This window comes from Corapipo altera, unplaced genomic scaffold (genome assembly GCF_003945725.1).
Source record: "Corapipo altera isolate COAL_440 unplaced genomic scaffold, ASM394572v1 52, whole genome shotgun sequence".
Classification (NCBI taxonomy): Eukaryota; Metazoa; Chordata; class Aves; order Passeriformes; family Pipridae; genus Corapipo; species Corapipo altera.
The window spans coordinates 3,234,148-3,250,968 of NW_020884930.1; the positions used below are offsets into that span (position 1 = coordinate 3,234,148).

The 16,821-nt window shown below is 39.0% G+C and overlaps 1 protein-coding gene across 4 annotated transcripts; it reads right to left on the reverse strand.

Moving 5' to 3' along the window:
- Positions 1-1,956: 1,956 nt before the first annotated feature.
- CUNH8orf88 (chromosome unknown C8orf88 homolog) lies at positions 1,957-16,770 on the reverse strand. Of its 4 annotated transcripts, none has more exons than XM_027659168.1 (6): positions 16,664-16,770; positions 14,497-14,602; positions 13,612-13,688; positions 10,088-10,172; positions 6,533-6,639; positions 1,957-2,310 (listed from the first exon to the last, which is right to left on the reverse strand). In XM_027659168.1, the coding sequence occupies exons 2-6, from the start codon at positions 14,582-14,584 to the stop codon at positions 2,272-2,274; spliced, it is 396 nt and encodes a 131-aa protein (XP_027514969.1). In that variant the 5' UTR covers positions 14,585-14,602; positions 16,664-16,770; the 3' UTR covers positions 1,957-2,271. The 4 variants fall into 4 exon arrangements, with proteins under 4 accessions (XP_027514969.1, XP_027514970.1, XP_027514971.1 ...); XM_027659169.1 differs by having other exon boundaries at positions 14,497-14,588; positions 16,664-16,746; XM_027659170.1 differs by lacking the exon at positions 16,664-16,770 and adding an exon at positions 14,668-14,698 and having other exon boundaries at positions 14,497-14,565.
- Between the last annotated feature and the right edge of the window lie 51 nt (positions 16,771-16,821).

The following is a 16,821-nucleotide window of genomic DNA, read 5'->3' on the forward strand; positions in this document are numbered from 1 at the left end:
ACCCAGAGGGTGGTTGGGCACTGGAACAGGCTCCCCAGAGAAGTGGTCATGGCTCCAAACTTGACAGAGTTCAAGAAGCATTTGGACAACGCTCTCAGACACGTGGTGTGACTCTTGGGGCTGTCCTGTGCAGGGCTAGGAGTTGGACTTCGATGATCCTTGTGGGGCCCTTCTAACTCAGGGTAATCTATGATTCTATAAAACCTGGAAGTGGAAATATTTGATTCCCTAACAAGTCATAGTGTTGTCCCCCGTATCTGAGGCATTCAGCTCAAGAATGATAGGAAAGCGACCACTGTAACCTCCCTCACACCTCCATGACAGCTTGACAAGCTCTACATGCTACATGACCACTCTCTCATCTAGCAGCCCAGGGTTACAAGCAGTACCCAAAAAGTACATGACAGTCTCAGATAACAGCAGATGCCTACCATTAGGCAACTGAATCAAGCCCTTTGACAATAAAATTCATGAGGCCTAAGTTCTCTACACAAATGTGGATGTCAGAAAGTGATACCTGCACACCTAAATTTAGGTGCCATGTTAGAGACAAATTTCACCTTTAAATCTGATGGTAACTCAGCAAAAGTGAATGTTTTTAATACTGGTCTGAAGGTTTCCCTTATTGACATGATGCTACTACTGATCTGTCCATTTTTAAAAAGGCACCCAAATAACTGTATTACCCTTACAAGTGACATCACTGTAAGTTTAGTTTCTTGTTTTTAGCAAAGTAAAAGCAAAATATTCCTGAACAACTGTTTTTCCCGTGCCAAGAGTCTGTCTAATGTATGGTATAGGTTTTTTTGTCATTATGAACATACCAACCAAGGAAATACAGTGACATGTGACAGAGCTGCAGGATAAATCCTTAAGTGAAAAATTATACTCTACACTGAAGTTTGTGACATTTTTCCTTTTCACCATGAAAAAGAAAAACAAAGTTAAAATCATTCTTAAAATAACCTGTTTTAGAACTTCATGTCAATTAGGTGCTGGAGGGGTGAAAAAAGTTCTACTAGGTCATATGTGCTTCTAGCAGTTATTCTCCTTTGTATATTTACTAGTAAACACAAACTTTGATGAATCATACACAAGGACTTTGAGAAGTTTTAGTTAAGAGTTTTGAGACCTACACAAAGGAATTGTCTTCAACACTTACTTGGAAAAAAGATCCAGTGATTAAAAATTAACCAACAAAATGATTTATTTGCATGGTCTAGGGAAAGAAATCTAGTGCCTATCAAACAAAACTCGAAAGGTTTCTGCACTACTGCAATTGTCATTCAGCACATTCTCATTTAGCTTTTATTATCATTTCTGACACAGGTTAAAAGATTGCCTTCAGTGTTCAGATGATGTTATTGTAGGTTTGAATATGGGTTTTGAAGTTAAGTATATTCATACAAAATAACTATTATAGAAGCCTGTAAACTGAAGGATTCTTTCAGGAAATACTCAACTACTGCTTTTCATTCACTATTAGATTTAAGGGAAATTTAAGGGAAAAAGTGATAGAATTAACTATGCAGTGGTGTACCCATTTACCCATGTAAGATGTGATTAAAATCTGTCTTGTTGCTAAGTTTTGCCCATTGCTTTCACTTTTCAAAGTCAAAAACACTGGACCATTATTTACAAAGAACTTCAAGGAATGCAGTGCACAGGTATATCTCCTGTTCTGATCCACGATAAGAGAAGATTTCTCATTTTAGCGAAACAAGAGACTTCATACCTTGAAAGAAGGCATGTATATCCATAAAATATTAAGGAATATCTTGTGACAAAATGAAGATTTCAAATTAAGAAAGAAAACAAGTGAAGTTTTGCCAAAAAAAAACCCCAACAAACTAGAGGAGTACATACCCTAAGACATCTCAGATATGACACAGCCAGTATTTGTTGTTCCATCATTATTTCTTAGGAAAGCAGTTGGGGGCAAGCAAAAAGTCCCGGTCAAGTATTGGTTTAGAGTTTATGGTCAGGTAAAATATATGGCTACATAACACAAACAATTCAAGGACAAAATTCTGCCACAGCAATATGTAAAATTATTTATTTTCACGGTATACATATTACCATCTCAGGCATTACAAATTAAAGGTTTGTCTCTTAAAGCATTTGGGCAATGACAGGAAGAAACAGGCGTTTTCTAAAATTTCACAGGGTCCTATTTCCATCTGCAGGCACCCAAATACCTTCAAAAATTTTGAAGACCTACATCATATGTAGCTCCTTCATTGATGGATTTCTGATCTTCCAAACAACATGTCACTTCTTGCATATGTCAATAAAAGGTTTGTTCTTTACCTGTAAGACAAACCAACCCTCAAATTACTTCAGTTATAACAGGTCATTTAAACAGTTTTCATTTGGGTCCACTTATAATTCTTTCCTATTCCATGTACATTTAACAATTTGATTTTTTTTTTTTAATAGCAAACCGTTCTATTTTCACTAATCATAGAGACTTAATCTAAAATTTTCCTAGAAGACTTTGTCAATACAGTAAAATCTGTTCAAATGCTGAGCTATGTATAGGCAACCCTGAGCCCCATATCACAAAAAAACGTCACTGTCCTTTGGGACAAACGCAGTCCACAGTCCACTAACTGTAACAACAGCATTTCCCTTGTACAAGTCACTTTACCGATGTTTTCTTCATCTGAAAATACAACTTTCAGTCATAAATGGGCATATACTTCAGCAGTGCCTTCAAAAATTCAGAATGAGGAAAGTCTTAAGAGAGGCATGAACTGCCTGAATACTTAATTCAGTGGCAAACTGTTGACAACCACCTGGTCCAAAACACAATGTCACTGACATATTGTAGGATTGTCTGTTTGTCATCAGAAATTTATCTGGAGGCCACCTTCTGCCACTTTTAGGCATCGCTCACTTAATTTACACATGCATCTCATCAATCCCTCTGCTTTGTCTGTAGAAAAATGGATAACATGGGATCAGTCAACACACTGGTATTTTCTCACACAGAATCTGCTGCATGAAGAAAACCAATGGTTACATAACACAAACAATTCAAGGACAAAATTCTGCCACAGCAATATGTAAAATTATTTATTTTCACTCTAATCATATTACCATCTCAGGCATTACAAATTAAAGGTTTGTCTCTTAAAGCATTTGGGCAATGACAGGAAGAAACAGGTATTTTCTAAAATTTCACAGGGTCTTATTTCTGCTGCACGAAGAAAACCAAAGTGTAGAGGAAATAGGATGGATAATGGAACAAGTGAAGACCACCAACTGTTCAGAAAAGTAATGGTTTTGCACACTCCATTGAAAACGAGACCTGAACAATTATATCATCAAGATACAAATGTTCTACTGCCATTTCTGGTACTGCTCTACTAAAGAGTACTGTCTTTAGATGACTTGTTAACAGGATGCCACAAGTAGAACTGCACAGAAAGCCACCTAAGCACTTACTGTAGAGATCTCAGAAAAGCAACATTCAATTAATTTCTCACTACCATGTAAGCCCATCTACAGGATGTTAAAATCAGTCTGTATCTAGAAACTACACCTTTCTAGAAACTACAGAGGCTACGAAGAAGATTTTTATCTAGTTTTTTCTTCTTAACTAGTGGAAACATCCAGTAAGATCTAATGAAAGAGACACAGTTTTCACAGCCTCCCCTAAAGAATTTTTTCACTGTGAGGGTAACCAAGCACTGCAACACGTGCAATCTCTCCACAGAGTGATTGTGAAGTCTCTGCCTATGGACATATCCAAAACCTGATTGAACACAATCCTGGGCAGCCTGTTCTAGTTGACCCTACTTGAGCAGAGGGGTTGAATTAGGTGATCTTAAGAGGTCCTTTCCAAACCAAACAATTCCAGGAAAATTCATTAAAAGCTACCAAAAACATGCTTATGAAAGAAAAAACAAACAAGAAAAAAAAAAGAACCAAACCCAAACCAAGGCTGTAGATTACAATTCTGTCTCATAACTAAACAGATGAGAAAGAAACAGCACCCAGAAAACACTTCACATCAAAACTAAAGCTGTTTGTACTTGTCCTATAGGCTCCCCACTATTAATCAATCTGTTCTCTACTTCCACGTGGAATGCTCCGACTCTGACACGTTGTCTTGATAAGCAAGGTGTCACACAAAGCAGGCAATTTAACACGCCAGGTTGATGACCCTGTACTGCACCAGGAGCCTGAAATCACTGTCATTTCTGGATAAATTAGTTCTGAACTTATCTTCACTTTTTCTTTGGTTCCAGGTGCCTTCTCACGCTATTGCATTTTCCCTTCTTATTCTAACATCTGTTTTATCACTCCTCATTCTTGAAGTTCAACCTGTGTCTTTTCACACCAACATACAAGACCTGAAAGTAAGATCTATCAGTCATCAGGCCAAGTCAAGTTTAAGCTGTTCCAAGGTAAGATTCAGCTTTTACTCTAGTCACAGATTCTTGTATTTGGATTCCCATACAGAAAAACTTAGTGTCTCCAACTGCTTCAATCTTAATAAAGAAAGTGACTACTGGGTAGGGTTTGTGTGTCTCACAAGCAAAATTGTTATTTCAGTACATTTCAGAAATTCTAAAAAGGTTTGTATACTGTAACTGAGACCTTCCCATGCTATTGGAAGCAATAGTAATTTTTTTGCCTTCCTTCCCAATGAGGAAATTGCTTAGTGAAATGCAAGCAGGTCTTTCCACACAGACATACAAAGTACATCTTAAGACGGTCCACATTCACAGAGCCTAAGAGTTTAATTTGTGTTACTATGCCTCCAAAAAAACTCCCAAATTCCTAAAAATTCAATGTCTACACTAGCATTCAACACTAGAATACACCAGTGGATAGTTTTATCCTATATTAACAACAAAATATTTATTCTAGTCGATTCAGGAAAAAAAAAGAAAAACAGACTGTCACCAACCAAAATGTGGAACTAACTTCTGAAGCATGACTGGCAACCTAATATCACCTTCATATACTGACGAGACCAGTATACTTGCAATATCCTTTTCAACACTCCTCAAGATCAAATGAAAGTTTTTGCTTTCTTTTAATGAGATTGTTTTCCTTCAGTTTCCTACACAACCACCCATCCTTTGCGCTTAAGACACCAATACCAATAGCTAAGTGATACACTTCACGTTACTCTGACGCAATATCCTGACTAATAAGGGTTTGTAATTTGCCCACCTCCTTTTGAAGCTGAATAGAATCAAAAGTCTCACTGCTTTTTGTATCTGTATGACAAACTAGCCTATGCAGGTGGGGGCTTACAAACATATGACTAACATAAAGCAGAGGAAAGACTTTAACAGCAGGCCTCACAAACCATGAGATAGCCTTATTTCTTAAGACAAGACTATATACATAGAACTGGATACATTTATGACATCATGCTACAGGTGTACATCCTCCAGCCCCAAAACAATCTCTCAAAACACATGCAATCCATCTTGGCTCCTACCAGTTTTTACCATCCTTCTTTCCCTCTACCCAATTATTTGCCATTTGGTTATGTCATGAGAAATTTTAGAGTTAATTCGATCACTGATTTAATTGCTCCTGGGGTCCTCCTTTCTCCTAAGAATGTAACCATGTAAAAGTGTATAGATTATCGAAATTTGCCCCCCTTAGAAACTCAAGTGACAGGGCAAGGGGAAGTAAGGAAATTCAAGAGCAGAAATTTCCCTATCTGAAGGCAGGTTTTCAAACAAATAAAGCTTTCATCTTGAGGACAAATAGAAATACATGAAAATCAGCAAAAGCCAATTACAGTCATATATTAGTTTAACTTCGTTTTTTAAAAGGGTAGAAATTTTAAAAGTTTAAAAATACCTCTAAATGGGGCCAACACAGTAATCATCTGGACATATTTCTCTATAATAGGAACCTATTTCTAGCAGAACTACATCCCAATAGCCTCAAAAGCAGCCTAATATGTAGCCTATTTTGACATGATAATATTTACCCTGAAGATTTTCCCAAACTTAAGCTGTGGAATGCTAATCAGTAGATTTTTTTCTCCTAGGATATGAAATATTTGAGGATTATTTCATCACAGAGGTTAAGGTAGCACACCTGGATATCCTTCATATTCATCACTCATTTCTATTAATTTCTCCCCAAAACCATAGACCAGATATATTGATAATGCAAATTGCATTAAGCTCATTAATAGTTTTGTAGTGGACACTGATGCATGGACAACTTAAACACTGGATTCAGACTTTCACCAAGCTGGAAATTTATCAAAATTGTTCTCTTTTATTTTGAACATATGGAAACATACCCAACCTTTTTCCTGAAAACAAAAAACCCTTTCTCTTTATATGGTACTTACCACAGTAAGATGTCAAATACCAACTGGGGGAGTTACATACAAAAGTAACAGAGCTGAACTGTACAATCTGTCTTTTGAAGGTTTTACCAATTTGGCAGGCTAGTCTGAGGGAAAATGTTTCCTGTCAATGGGTTGTCTAAACCTCCATGAATGTTTTTATAACTTCACTTAATGCAAAAAAAATGCACTTACTGGCTTCTCAAGTACAACTGGATGATCAGGAAGAAACTCTGGCTTCTTCTGAGAGAGAGAAACACTTGAAAGCTTCAGAAGGAAATCTCTGCTGTATTGGATCCTTTCTGTGAATATACAAAATCACTAAATTCGACATTGTTGTTTAAGGCATTAACATTGGGAATTCAGAAAAATTATCTGGTTACTTCTAGAAGGGTGGAAATGTTGCATGTGAAATATAAAAATCAGTATTAAAATCAGGAGTAATTTCAATCTTACTTTGCATCAGCACAATTTGTAGTAAACTACAGAGCATTTCACAAGTAAATTAACACAAAAGAAAAAAAAGGTGAATCTAACCTTACACTAGAGACAGACTCCCTGTATCTTGTTCTAGTTAACAGAAACACCACAAACTGGTCTTGAAATCCTAGAAGAATCTGTTAATAACTCACACCAAAGTGGTACATATTTCTAAGGGAGACATAACAGAAATAAAGTGTCTCTTTCCTTGGAGCTATTAAGTTGGATGCCTTTTAACACCAAAAAGTAATGGTGAGATGTGCTGCATGTAAACTGGCAAACAGTTTAAAACCAGTGAAATAGCTTTAAGGGTATTACACACAATCAACAAGAGTCAGGGTTTTGCTTAGAGCATGCAGGTTATTGTTCGAGTTCATAGCAGTGTCTCCACTCCAGCACAGTTTGGGATACAACATGTCTAGCTGTGTCCGGATTTTAAGCTGATATTCTCAAGCAAGACCAGAAACAAGAGGAAAGGAATTAGAAAAAGAAGGGACAAGTTTTATCTCTGGTCCTTAGTGACAAAGAAGTTTATTCCTTTAGGAATCATGGGCTGCCTGCGAGACTGTTACACAGTCACCTGATGGACTACACTTTTGTTTCTCAGACTGTAGGATGTTGACAAAAGATACGGTGACAAAGTCAACTATGACTGGGATTTTTTTCTGCCTTTGACCACAGGTGATTGCAATAACTGCTGAACCTGTGGGAGGGCATGTGGGTAATTTTAAAAAGAACAGTTTAAAGAACACAAGAATACTTGAAAACTTATGGCTTGGTTTTTTCCCTCCCTTGATTAAAAACCTAGGACTTCTATAACGCCTCTGAGATAGTCCCCCACAACATCCTTCTCTCTAAATCAGAAGGAATGGATTAGATGGGTGGACTGTTTGCTGGATGAGGAATTGGTTTGGCAGTTGCATCCAATCACATGTTGGAGTGAGTCCAAAGGAGAGTCATTAAGTTGACAACAAGGCTGGAAAACCTCTCCTGTGAAGACAGACTGAGAGAGTTGGGGTTGTTCAGCCTGGAGAAGAGAAGGCTCTGAGGAGACCTTATAGAAGCCTTCCAGTACCCAAAGGGGGCTTACAAAAAGGCTGGAGAGGGACTTTTCACAGGCATGTAGTGATAGAACAATTGGGAATAGCCTTAAGATGAAGGACAGTAGGTTTAGATTAGATATGAGGAAGAAATTCTTCCTTGTCAGGCACTGGAAAAGGTTACCCAGGGAAGATACGGATGCTCCACACCTGGGAGTGTGCAAGGCCAGGCTGGATGGGGCTTTAAGTAACCTTGTCTAGTGGAAGGTGCCCCCCTTGCCCATGGAAGGGGGTAGAAACTAGATGATTTTTAAGGTCCCTTACAATCTAAACCATTCTATGATCCAAAGAGTATCCAATTAAATGTCCAGATGGAGATCACTGAGCGATGAGTGGTGTACCTCAGGGTTTCATATCTGGACCAATACTGTTTAATATCTTTATCAATCACAACCAGTGGGGTCACGTGCACCCTCAGCAAATTCGCAGATAACACCAAGCTGAGTGGTGCATTTGACACACCTGAAGGAGAGGATGCCATCCAGAAGGACCTGGAAAAACTCAAGAAGTGGGCCCATGGGAACCTTATGCTGCATTTAACAACTGCAGAGACAGATAACTGGAGGCAGAGTACCACTGAACAGATACCAAATGGAAATTATTATCTAGAACTTAAAGTACAGATGAAGATAAAAGGAGTTCCAGAAGAAATTTTACAGTGTGAGGGGAAAAAAAAGAAGAAAACAAAAGACTTATTTGTAAGCAGCAGCTGAACAGCAGAACCTCTAAAGCTGTGTTACTCTGAAGGAAAGGATTACAACAGTCAGCAAACAAAAGCCCTTTGAAAATAAGTGTGAGAAAACACTTGTGGAAAATTGTGTAGTAGACTCAAGGGAGGCATCTAAGAGCAATTAACCACAGAACAACATCCAAAATGATGACTTTTATACAAGAGACCAGGATGTGATGAGAAGCCATTTAAGATCTTGCAGAACACAATAGTCTCTACAACCACAAGCAGAATTGATGAGAAAGGGATCAGAATGCCACCACCAAAAAGATAGAACCTGACATCCAACTGACATCCGACTAGACCTAAAGCATAGAAATCTATTAATCAAGATCAAGAATAGAAGAAATGAACCTGAGCTTGAATGGACTTACTTTCAAGTCAGTAACACACGACAGAGTAGAATTACTGCTCAAGAACCTGAGAGATGGTAACCTCTCTCAGACTGAGAAAAATAGGAAAGGTTCAATAAAACTTAAGAGAATTCTTTCAGTTCTTGAGTTCTAAGAGTAACAGAACACCCAAGTCTTCAGAGATTACTTAAGGACTGGAGATTACAGATGGAGATCTAGGATGATTAAATACAGGAAGATGCAGACAAAAGAAGTTGTCTCAATGAACCAATGACCTGAGCTGGATCACTCATGCAGTTCCTGTGACATGTTTAACTGTGAAGAATTAGGTAGGAAGTAGGGCAGAGAAGTATTGTGAGAATTCATCTGAAATCTGAGATTATTCCTTAATGAAAAAAAAAGAGTAAAATTTTGGCTACTACCAACGCTCTACCTGTACTGACAGGCAGTACAAAGAGAAAAGCATAAGGAGCAAACCTTAAGGACAGTACTGACACAAGAATCACCTGCCCAGAACTCATCATTAGAGAAATTAATTCATTTTTTATGATATAAATATTAGTCTTTCAGAACCACTGTAGTAAGAGTAGGACAAGTAAGCCAAAAACCTGAGTTTTTTAATTGATAACATGCAATAGTCTGTATGCCATGACTGACCTCTGTAACAGGCTAAAGGATGCAACTCAAATCTGTACTTCTACACACACAAGCAATTTACACAAAACCAGGATTTTGTGTAAAGTATTTTTTTATGGCTGAGGTCTGTTTTTTCTTGCATTTGTTTTTTGTTTGCTTTCTTGGGTTTGTTTGGGTTTGTTTAAAAACAGTTACACTCTTACATGCAAGCAAGTCTACCAGTGGAAGTTTCCCACCTCAGTTATGGTCAAATTTTACACCTTCTCTAGAGTGTTATGTTAAAACCAGAAAGGTTTCATATTACTCTGCAACTGTGGTACAGAAGAGAGTCAAACTACCAATGCACTGGCTAATCAGAAAAAAATAAAATGCAACCCACATCACTTCATATTTCAGTTGTCTTTCATCCAGAAAATGCAATCCTGACACAGCTCTCCATACAGTATTTTACCTTTTTTTGCTCCTGATTCATGTTGTTTTGGTTGACAGAGCATCACAGTTTGAGATAAGATCTTCACTTCAGTCATTTCAGATGACTAAAATAGGAAGGAAAGTTATGAAGCTTATCTCCTTTAGGCACATTAAAACAGGGACGTATGTTTCTTAGTTAAAAATAACAGTTGTAGCACAGTTTAATTTGAAACTGTAGAACGTTTGTTACTCTTTACTACATACAATAAAGGAACAGTTCAACAAAGCAATACAGGTAAGCACAATTGAGAGCCATTTTTAAACAATTTTACAGTGGTATTGCTAGTTTTTAAAAAGAACATAATTATCTCCTCCTTTTTTGTTATCTCACCCAGAATGCAGCCAGAACCTGCTACACTGGGGAATAAGAAAAGCAGGAAGGACTTCCTTAAGACCAAAGGATGGACTTGGATTTTCTCACTTGGCAAAAAAGGTTTCATAAGCATCAAGAAACAGCATCTACAGCATAATGCTGAGTTCCCTCAGCTGCCAAAACCTTGAAGAGAGTGTTCTGGAAAGTAGGAAAGCAGTTTATCCACAGTTTGTCTTAGCTCTGGAAAGGCTCCACAAGTTTGGCTGAGGAATTTTAACAACATTCTGAGTTAGATGGGAAAGAGACAAGAACTGAAAATTTTGGGAAGCATTTGTCGAAAACAGGAGAGATCTTATTTTCTTCACAGAGACAGCAGTTAACACTTGGTATTGTAAGTTCATCAGCTTTCATGGTGTGTAAAGACTACAAATTGTGAAATGGCAAAATATTTATGTTTTATTCACCTTGCTCACATTTCCATTTCCTCTGGTTGAAATTTATTTGTCTTCTCCTGATTTGTCTAAACTAAACTAAATTTCTAAACTAAAACTGCTGGTAAAAAATCTGAAAAATCTAGGTATTTCAGAGAATGAAGTTAACAGAGAACCCATACTGCTAATTCTAACTGCTTTGTGATGTTCAACCAGTCTTCATATGCCTTAGCTATTCAAAGGCTCTTTCCAAGAAAGAAATCCAAAGATTTTACATAGAATCACAGAATCATAGAATCAGTCAGGTTGGAAGGGACCTCTGAGATCATCAAGTTCAACCCTTGATCCAATACCACCGTGGTTACTAGACCATGGTACTAAGTGCCACATCCAGTCTCATCTTAAAAACCCCCAGGGATGGAGAATCCACCACCCCCCTGGGCAACCCATTCCAATGCCTAATTACCCTCTCTGGAAAGAATTTCTTCCTAACATATAACCTAAACCTTCCCTGGCACAGCTTAAGACCATGCCCTGTGGTCTTACTGACAGTTACCTGGGAGAAGAGACTGATGCCCATCTGGCTAAAACCTCCTCTCAGGGAGTTGTAGAGAGTGATGAGGTCTCCCCTGAGCCTCCTCTTCTCCAGGCTGAACAGCCCCAGCTCCCTCAGCCTCTCCTCATAGGACTTGTGCTCCAGTCCCTTCACCAGCCTTGTTGCTCTTCTCTGGACCTGCTCCAACACCTCAATATCCTTCCTGAACTGAGGGGCCCAGAAATGGACACAGTACTCCAGGTGTGGCCTCACTAGCGCTGAGTACAGGGGAAGAATCACTTCCCTGGACCTGTTGGCCACATTGTTCCTGATACAGGCCAGGATGCCATTGGCCTTCTTGGCCACCTGGGCACACTGCTGGCTCATGTTCAGCTTCCTGTCAATCAGCACTCCCAGGTCCCTTTCTGCCTGGCCGCTCTCCAGCCACTCTCTCCCCAGCCTGTAGGGCTGCATGGGGTTGTTGTGGCCAAAGTGCAGGACCCGGCACTTGGCCTTGTTGAACTTCATCCTGTTGGAATCAGCCCAACTCTCCAGTCTGTCCAAGTTCCTCTGCAGAGCCCTCCTGCCTTCCAGGTGATCGACACTCCCCCCCCAGCTTAGTGTCATCTGCAAATTTGCTGATGATGGACTCAATCCCCTCATCTAAATCATCAATAAAGATATTAAACAGAACCGGGCCCAACACTGATCCCTGGGGGACACCACCAGTGACCGGCTGCCAACTGGATGCAGCACCATTCACCACCACACTCTGGGCCCGGCCCTCCAGCCACTTGCTAACCCAGCACAGGGTGCCCCTCTCAACATGTTCTCAAATCCATAAGAAAAAGACAACCATGACAAAGCACAATTTACAGTAATGTGCCAATGTCACCACAGTATTTTTGCATTTCTTCCTGCACCACGTCCCATCACATCATCCTGCCAACTGCTCTACAACATCAAGTCTGATTAAATAGTGATAATAGGCAACTCTTTGTCACGAGATCGAGGTCCTAGTATCTTCAGAACTAAATACAGAATGTTTCTGTTTAGAAAAATATTCTATGAAGCTACTCTGCCAGCCTTCAGGCCCATGTTGCCCATCAAGAAGGGCACTCACTGTTCAGATGGTATTTGGAGTACCCATGAAACAGTTTACAGCCAAACATATTATTAATGGGTTTTTTCCATATCCTATGCCAAAGAAAAAGTTTAAAAAATATAAAAAATACAGGTATACTGACATGAGGACTACAACACTGCTGACCACAGGCTTATTCAAAAGGGAATAGTTTGGTTTTTGTTCTTCTCAATAACTACTGCTCAATAGACAAGTATAACTGTTAATTTCCCTATATGTGATCAGGGATAGGCTCTTAACACCTTGATTTTATTTTAATTTTTTTTTTTTAAGTCAAAGGCAGCTTCCAGAAGCTTAATACAATAAGGATTATTAAAAGTCTTCTAAAATAAAAAGAAAAAGAGAAGGAACAGGCATTTGTTCTAACAAAAAAAACCCACACAAACTATCAACAAACTCTGAAGAACATTGACATCAGAAGCAACAGAAAATCAAATTCAGACTATGAAACATTAAGCATTCCAGTTGGAAGACTTCAAACTTCATTTTGCAGCAAACAGCTACAACCAATTTAAAGTTTGAAGGACGCACTGTACCATGCCCAAACCCAAGTATTTCTGGCAATAAAGCACTACAGTGCCTCTGTTTTTCTGAATGCTAGAGCTCACTTATTGCCCAGTCCAGCACAGTGAATGAAACATAATCACTGGAACTGTTAAATTTCCTACTTTTGTGAAGTCTCAAATGAATTTGTGCATGTGCTAACAACAAAAAGAATTCTAATGTTATTATTTACACATAATAAGCAAAGACTAGATATGTGTACTTCAAACGAGCTGTCTTAAATTCACAACGAAGACTAAAGTAATGCCACACAGACTTGCATAAGAATCTGAAATTCCTAAGCTGCATTCTTCAGCTACTAGTGCATGCAAATACCAAGGAAAGGCATTCCTGAAACTCATAATTCTTTTTAACAGTTCTGACACTCCCGGTTTAAAACCTTCTGATTCAAGGACACTCCTAGTGGGAAATAGTTTGCTTTTCATTTGGTAGCATAATGGATCAAGTGACCTCCAACTTATAACACGCTAGAACACACGCCATCAACTTTATCATCTACTGTTTACTCAGTACTCACCCAGTTAACCTTATTCTGCAAACATACTTCAGTGCTGCCAGGTAACTCAGTCTGAACGTTTAATGCAATGGCTGATGCTGCTGAAGATAAAACATTAAGGGAAAAATAATTTCAACAGACTCCACACAACTTACCACAAGAACATTCCTGACTGCAAAGAGATTATGTGGGCATTTATTCACAGCCTAAAAGGTCTAGCTCATCACAAGACCCCTTTCCCACTTCTTGAAAGAATTTTATAGAAAGTCAAAATTTATCACATCACTTAGACTCAGTCCACATCAGTCAGAAAATTTCTAACTTAACAATAATAACAGCTGTAACACTGCAATATCTAGGAGCCACATAGAAATTTAAAAAATAAATAAATAAAATGAAAATATTCTCACCTGACATAAATATTGCATGATTTTATTTTTCTTAAGCTTTTTTGGAATCTTTTGTTTTAAACTTGTATGAAGGCTACATAAGAATAGAGCAGAGTAGTGCATTGGACTTGCAATAAAACCTAAACATCTATTTGTTAAATTATGTGTGCTTTATGTTTTCAATAGCAGGTGTCAACAAACCCAAGAAATCCAAATTTAACAGAGAAGCCTGATCCAGCTTTCTGAAGCCAGATTTCAGATGCCAAGCTAGAAGAACAGCACCAAAGAGTTCTGCATAACCCTGAAGTTTAAATTCTGATTTTATCACAGGGATAATGTAATAAGATCAATACATGGCAAGATATTTATTCACCACTATAGTTTGAACAAAGTCCCTAAAAAAAAACAAACCCAAACCAAACCAAAACAAACCAAGTCACCTTACAAGTCCTTGTTATTTCATTAAACATAACCAAAACTCTGGCAAACTGAACTGTACCTTAGCCATGCTACTCACCTTGTTTAGAAGACAGGTGATGCACAGGTCGTGCTGGCTGAAGGGATTTGCCAATAAACTTTTTTGCTTCTGCAACATTTTGAAACATTGCACTTCAAAAAAGCAGCTGAAATTATTAGAGACTGTTCAGTTTAAGAAAAGGATGTTAAGGAAGAAGAGCAGCCTACCTACCACTCGTTAGCTGCATTTGACAAGGCAATAAACTACTGCATCTGGGCAGGAAAAAGCAGAAAAGGTCTGATGCAGAAATTTTTTTATATGATTGAATATGCTGGATAAAATTTGCATGAAGACAGAATCAGACACCTCTCTCATTTTTCCTTCCAACTGAGTTACCCTACAGCTTCCTCTCCAAAAAATTTTTTTCCCTGAATATCTGTGTGTACATTTAGAGAAAGGAGATGGGGACATGTGATGGAAATGAAGGTGTTTTCTAACAATTTAATTCAATGGGTTTTTAATTAATTAACATCAGCACACCTCTTACACTCTGCTGTCTCGATAGGAGTTCTCTTACATACATATATAAACCTACAGAATTGTTTTTTAATATCTACTTTAGTCACATTAATTCAGTTTTGTATCTTCCCACTCAGTTTAGCTACTACAGAAGCACCAAAAACTGCAAAGGTGATGGTGGGCAGACAAATCTCCCACTTTAAGTAAACAATCAGTTGTAAAATGTTCATTTGTAACATCTGTATCTTAATATATCACCTTCCCACTTCCATCTCCTTTGAAATCTGGGAGATTTTATGATTTGAAGGAACTTCAGCTTCTTTTAGAGAAAAAGAATAATAGAAACCACTATCAACACAATAAAAACTATATTGAAATTCTATTTTCTCTAGGAAACTTTACGAGACAAGGGAATAATTGTTATAACAAAAAAAAAAAAAATCAAACGATCATGACTGCAAGAGTTACAACTACATTATCCATTTTCAGCAGGGAACAGGAAAAGACAAGTTAGGCTTTTTGAAATATGCCCAGTATCACACCCCACTTTAACCTGTCTTTGCCTTATAGAAAGAAAACCAAAAATCACCTGTAAGTTTACTATACTATAATTTTTTGAACACTGAACTTCTAATACAGTCAAGTAACAATTTTCCGACACATGAAGTTTGAATCCACTCGGGTCTAGAAACCAACTGTTAAATGGCTACTGTCTGAATTAAAACAACTTAACTAAAGCTAGAAAAAAAATTCTGGTTTGATTCCCTGCTTTTCCTACCTGCTCATCTTAAAAAAGGAAGACTTGAAAGCTGTAGTCAAAAGCAGCAATGAAAATTCCTGCAGCTCAGTTAACCAAGACTACTGACACAGATGCCATATTTCATTTTATCCAGATTAGGAATGCTTCTTTAAACCATATTTATAATAAATTTCTGCATAGAGTGAGGTAGTAATAATACAGATTTGCATTGGAAGAGTAAAAAAAAAAAAGGGGGGGGGCAAGTTTTCCTCTATACCCTGATTGCAAATGATATGCATGCTTTTTAAAAACGGGAAAAACTGTTTAAGAGGCTAGCTCGTAGCTTCTAGAATGCAGCATCTGTATTTTTATAGCATTCTGACAACAAAAAAAGCTGTGTGGTGACAGCAAAATAACACATTTTGCCCCTCTTGCCCCACCCCGCTGGGAAAAGGCTAGAAAAGATCGCAACAAGTTATCCAGCCCAACCTCCTGATTCATGGAGTGTTCTGACTAATGTCAGGAAAAGTGGAGGAAGAATAGTTTAAATAGCGGAGAAATAAACTACCTCCATGAGAGACTAGTGCAGCAGGGGAAGCATCGCAAGACTTCCCCCTTATAAAGACCACATTGCTTTTCGGGAGTTATTCCCACGGGAGACTGGCCCAGAGAAGGGAATCCCTCTGGCACCAGCAAACAGGCCCAGCAGCAGTTCTGTGGGACCCGGGTTTTTTTAGTATCTTAACAAGTTGGACACTGACAGCAGCCCGCATCTTACGAGGGCCCACCTCAAGTGTTCTTTGGAAGACTCCTTCCTGAATGCGTGAAAGAGAACTGACGCGACATTGGTGAAAAATCCCCAGAAACTGACCGTGCCCCACCGCACCCGGAGCCCCACAGCCCCCCGAGAAACAAAACCTCCTCGCCCCCTCCTTCGGGCCGGGGGGGGGGGGGGGATCCCCAGCCCACCTCGCCCGTCGGCAGCGCCCCTGCCCCACGACCCCGGTGGGCTCCGCGCCGCCGCTCGCGGTCGGTGGCGCTGTGGCGGTGCCTCCCTCACGCCGGGCGGGGCGGGGCGGCCCTCGCGCGGGGCTCGGCCGCGTGCTGGGCGGCGCCGTTGAACGTCG

Bases quoted from the DNA above. Each gene is read 5' to 3' on its own strand.
- CUNH8orf88 (XM_027659168.1), bottom strand. From the start codon at position 14,584: ATGTTTCAAAATGTTGCAGAAGCAAAAAAGTTTATTGGCAAATCCCTT. The intron at 13,689-14,496 runs GTGAGTAGCATG...TATCTTCAGCAG, and splicing joins TCACCTGTCTTCTAAACAAG to CATCAGCCATTGCATTAAAC. The intron at 2,311-6,532 runs GTAAGTGCATTT...TTTGTCTTACAG, and splicing joins CAGTTGTACTTGAGAAGCCA to GTAAAGAACAAACCTTTTAT.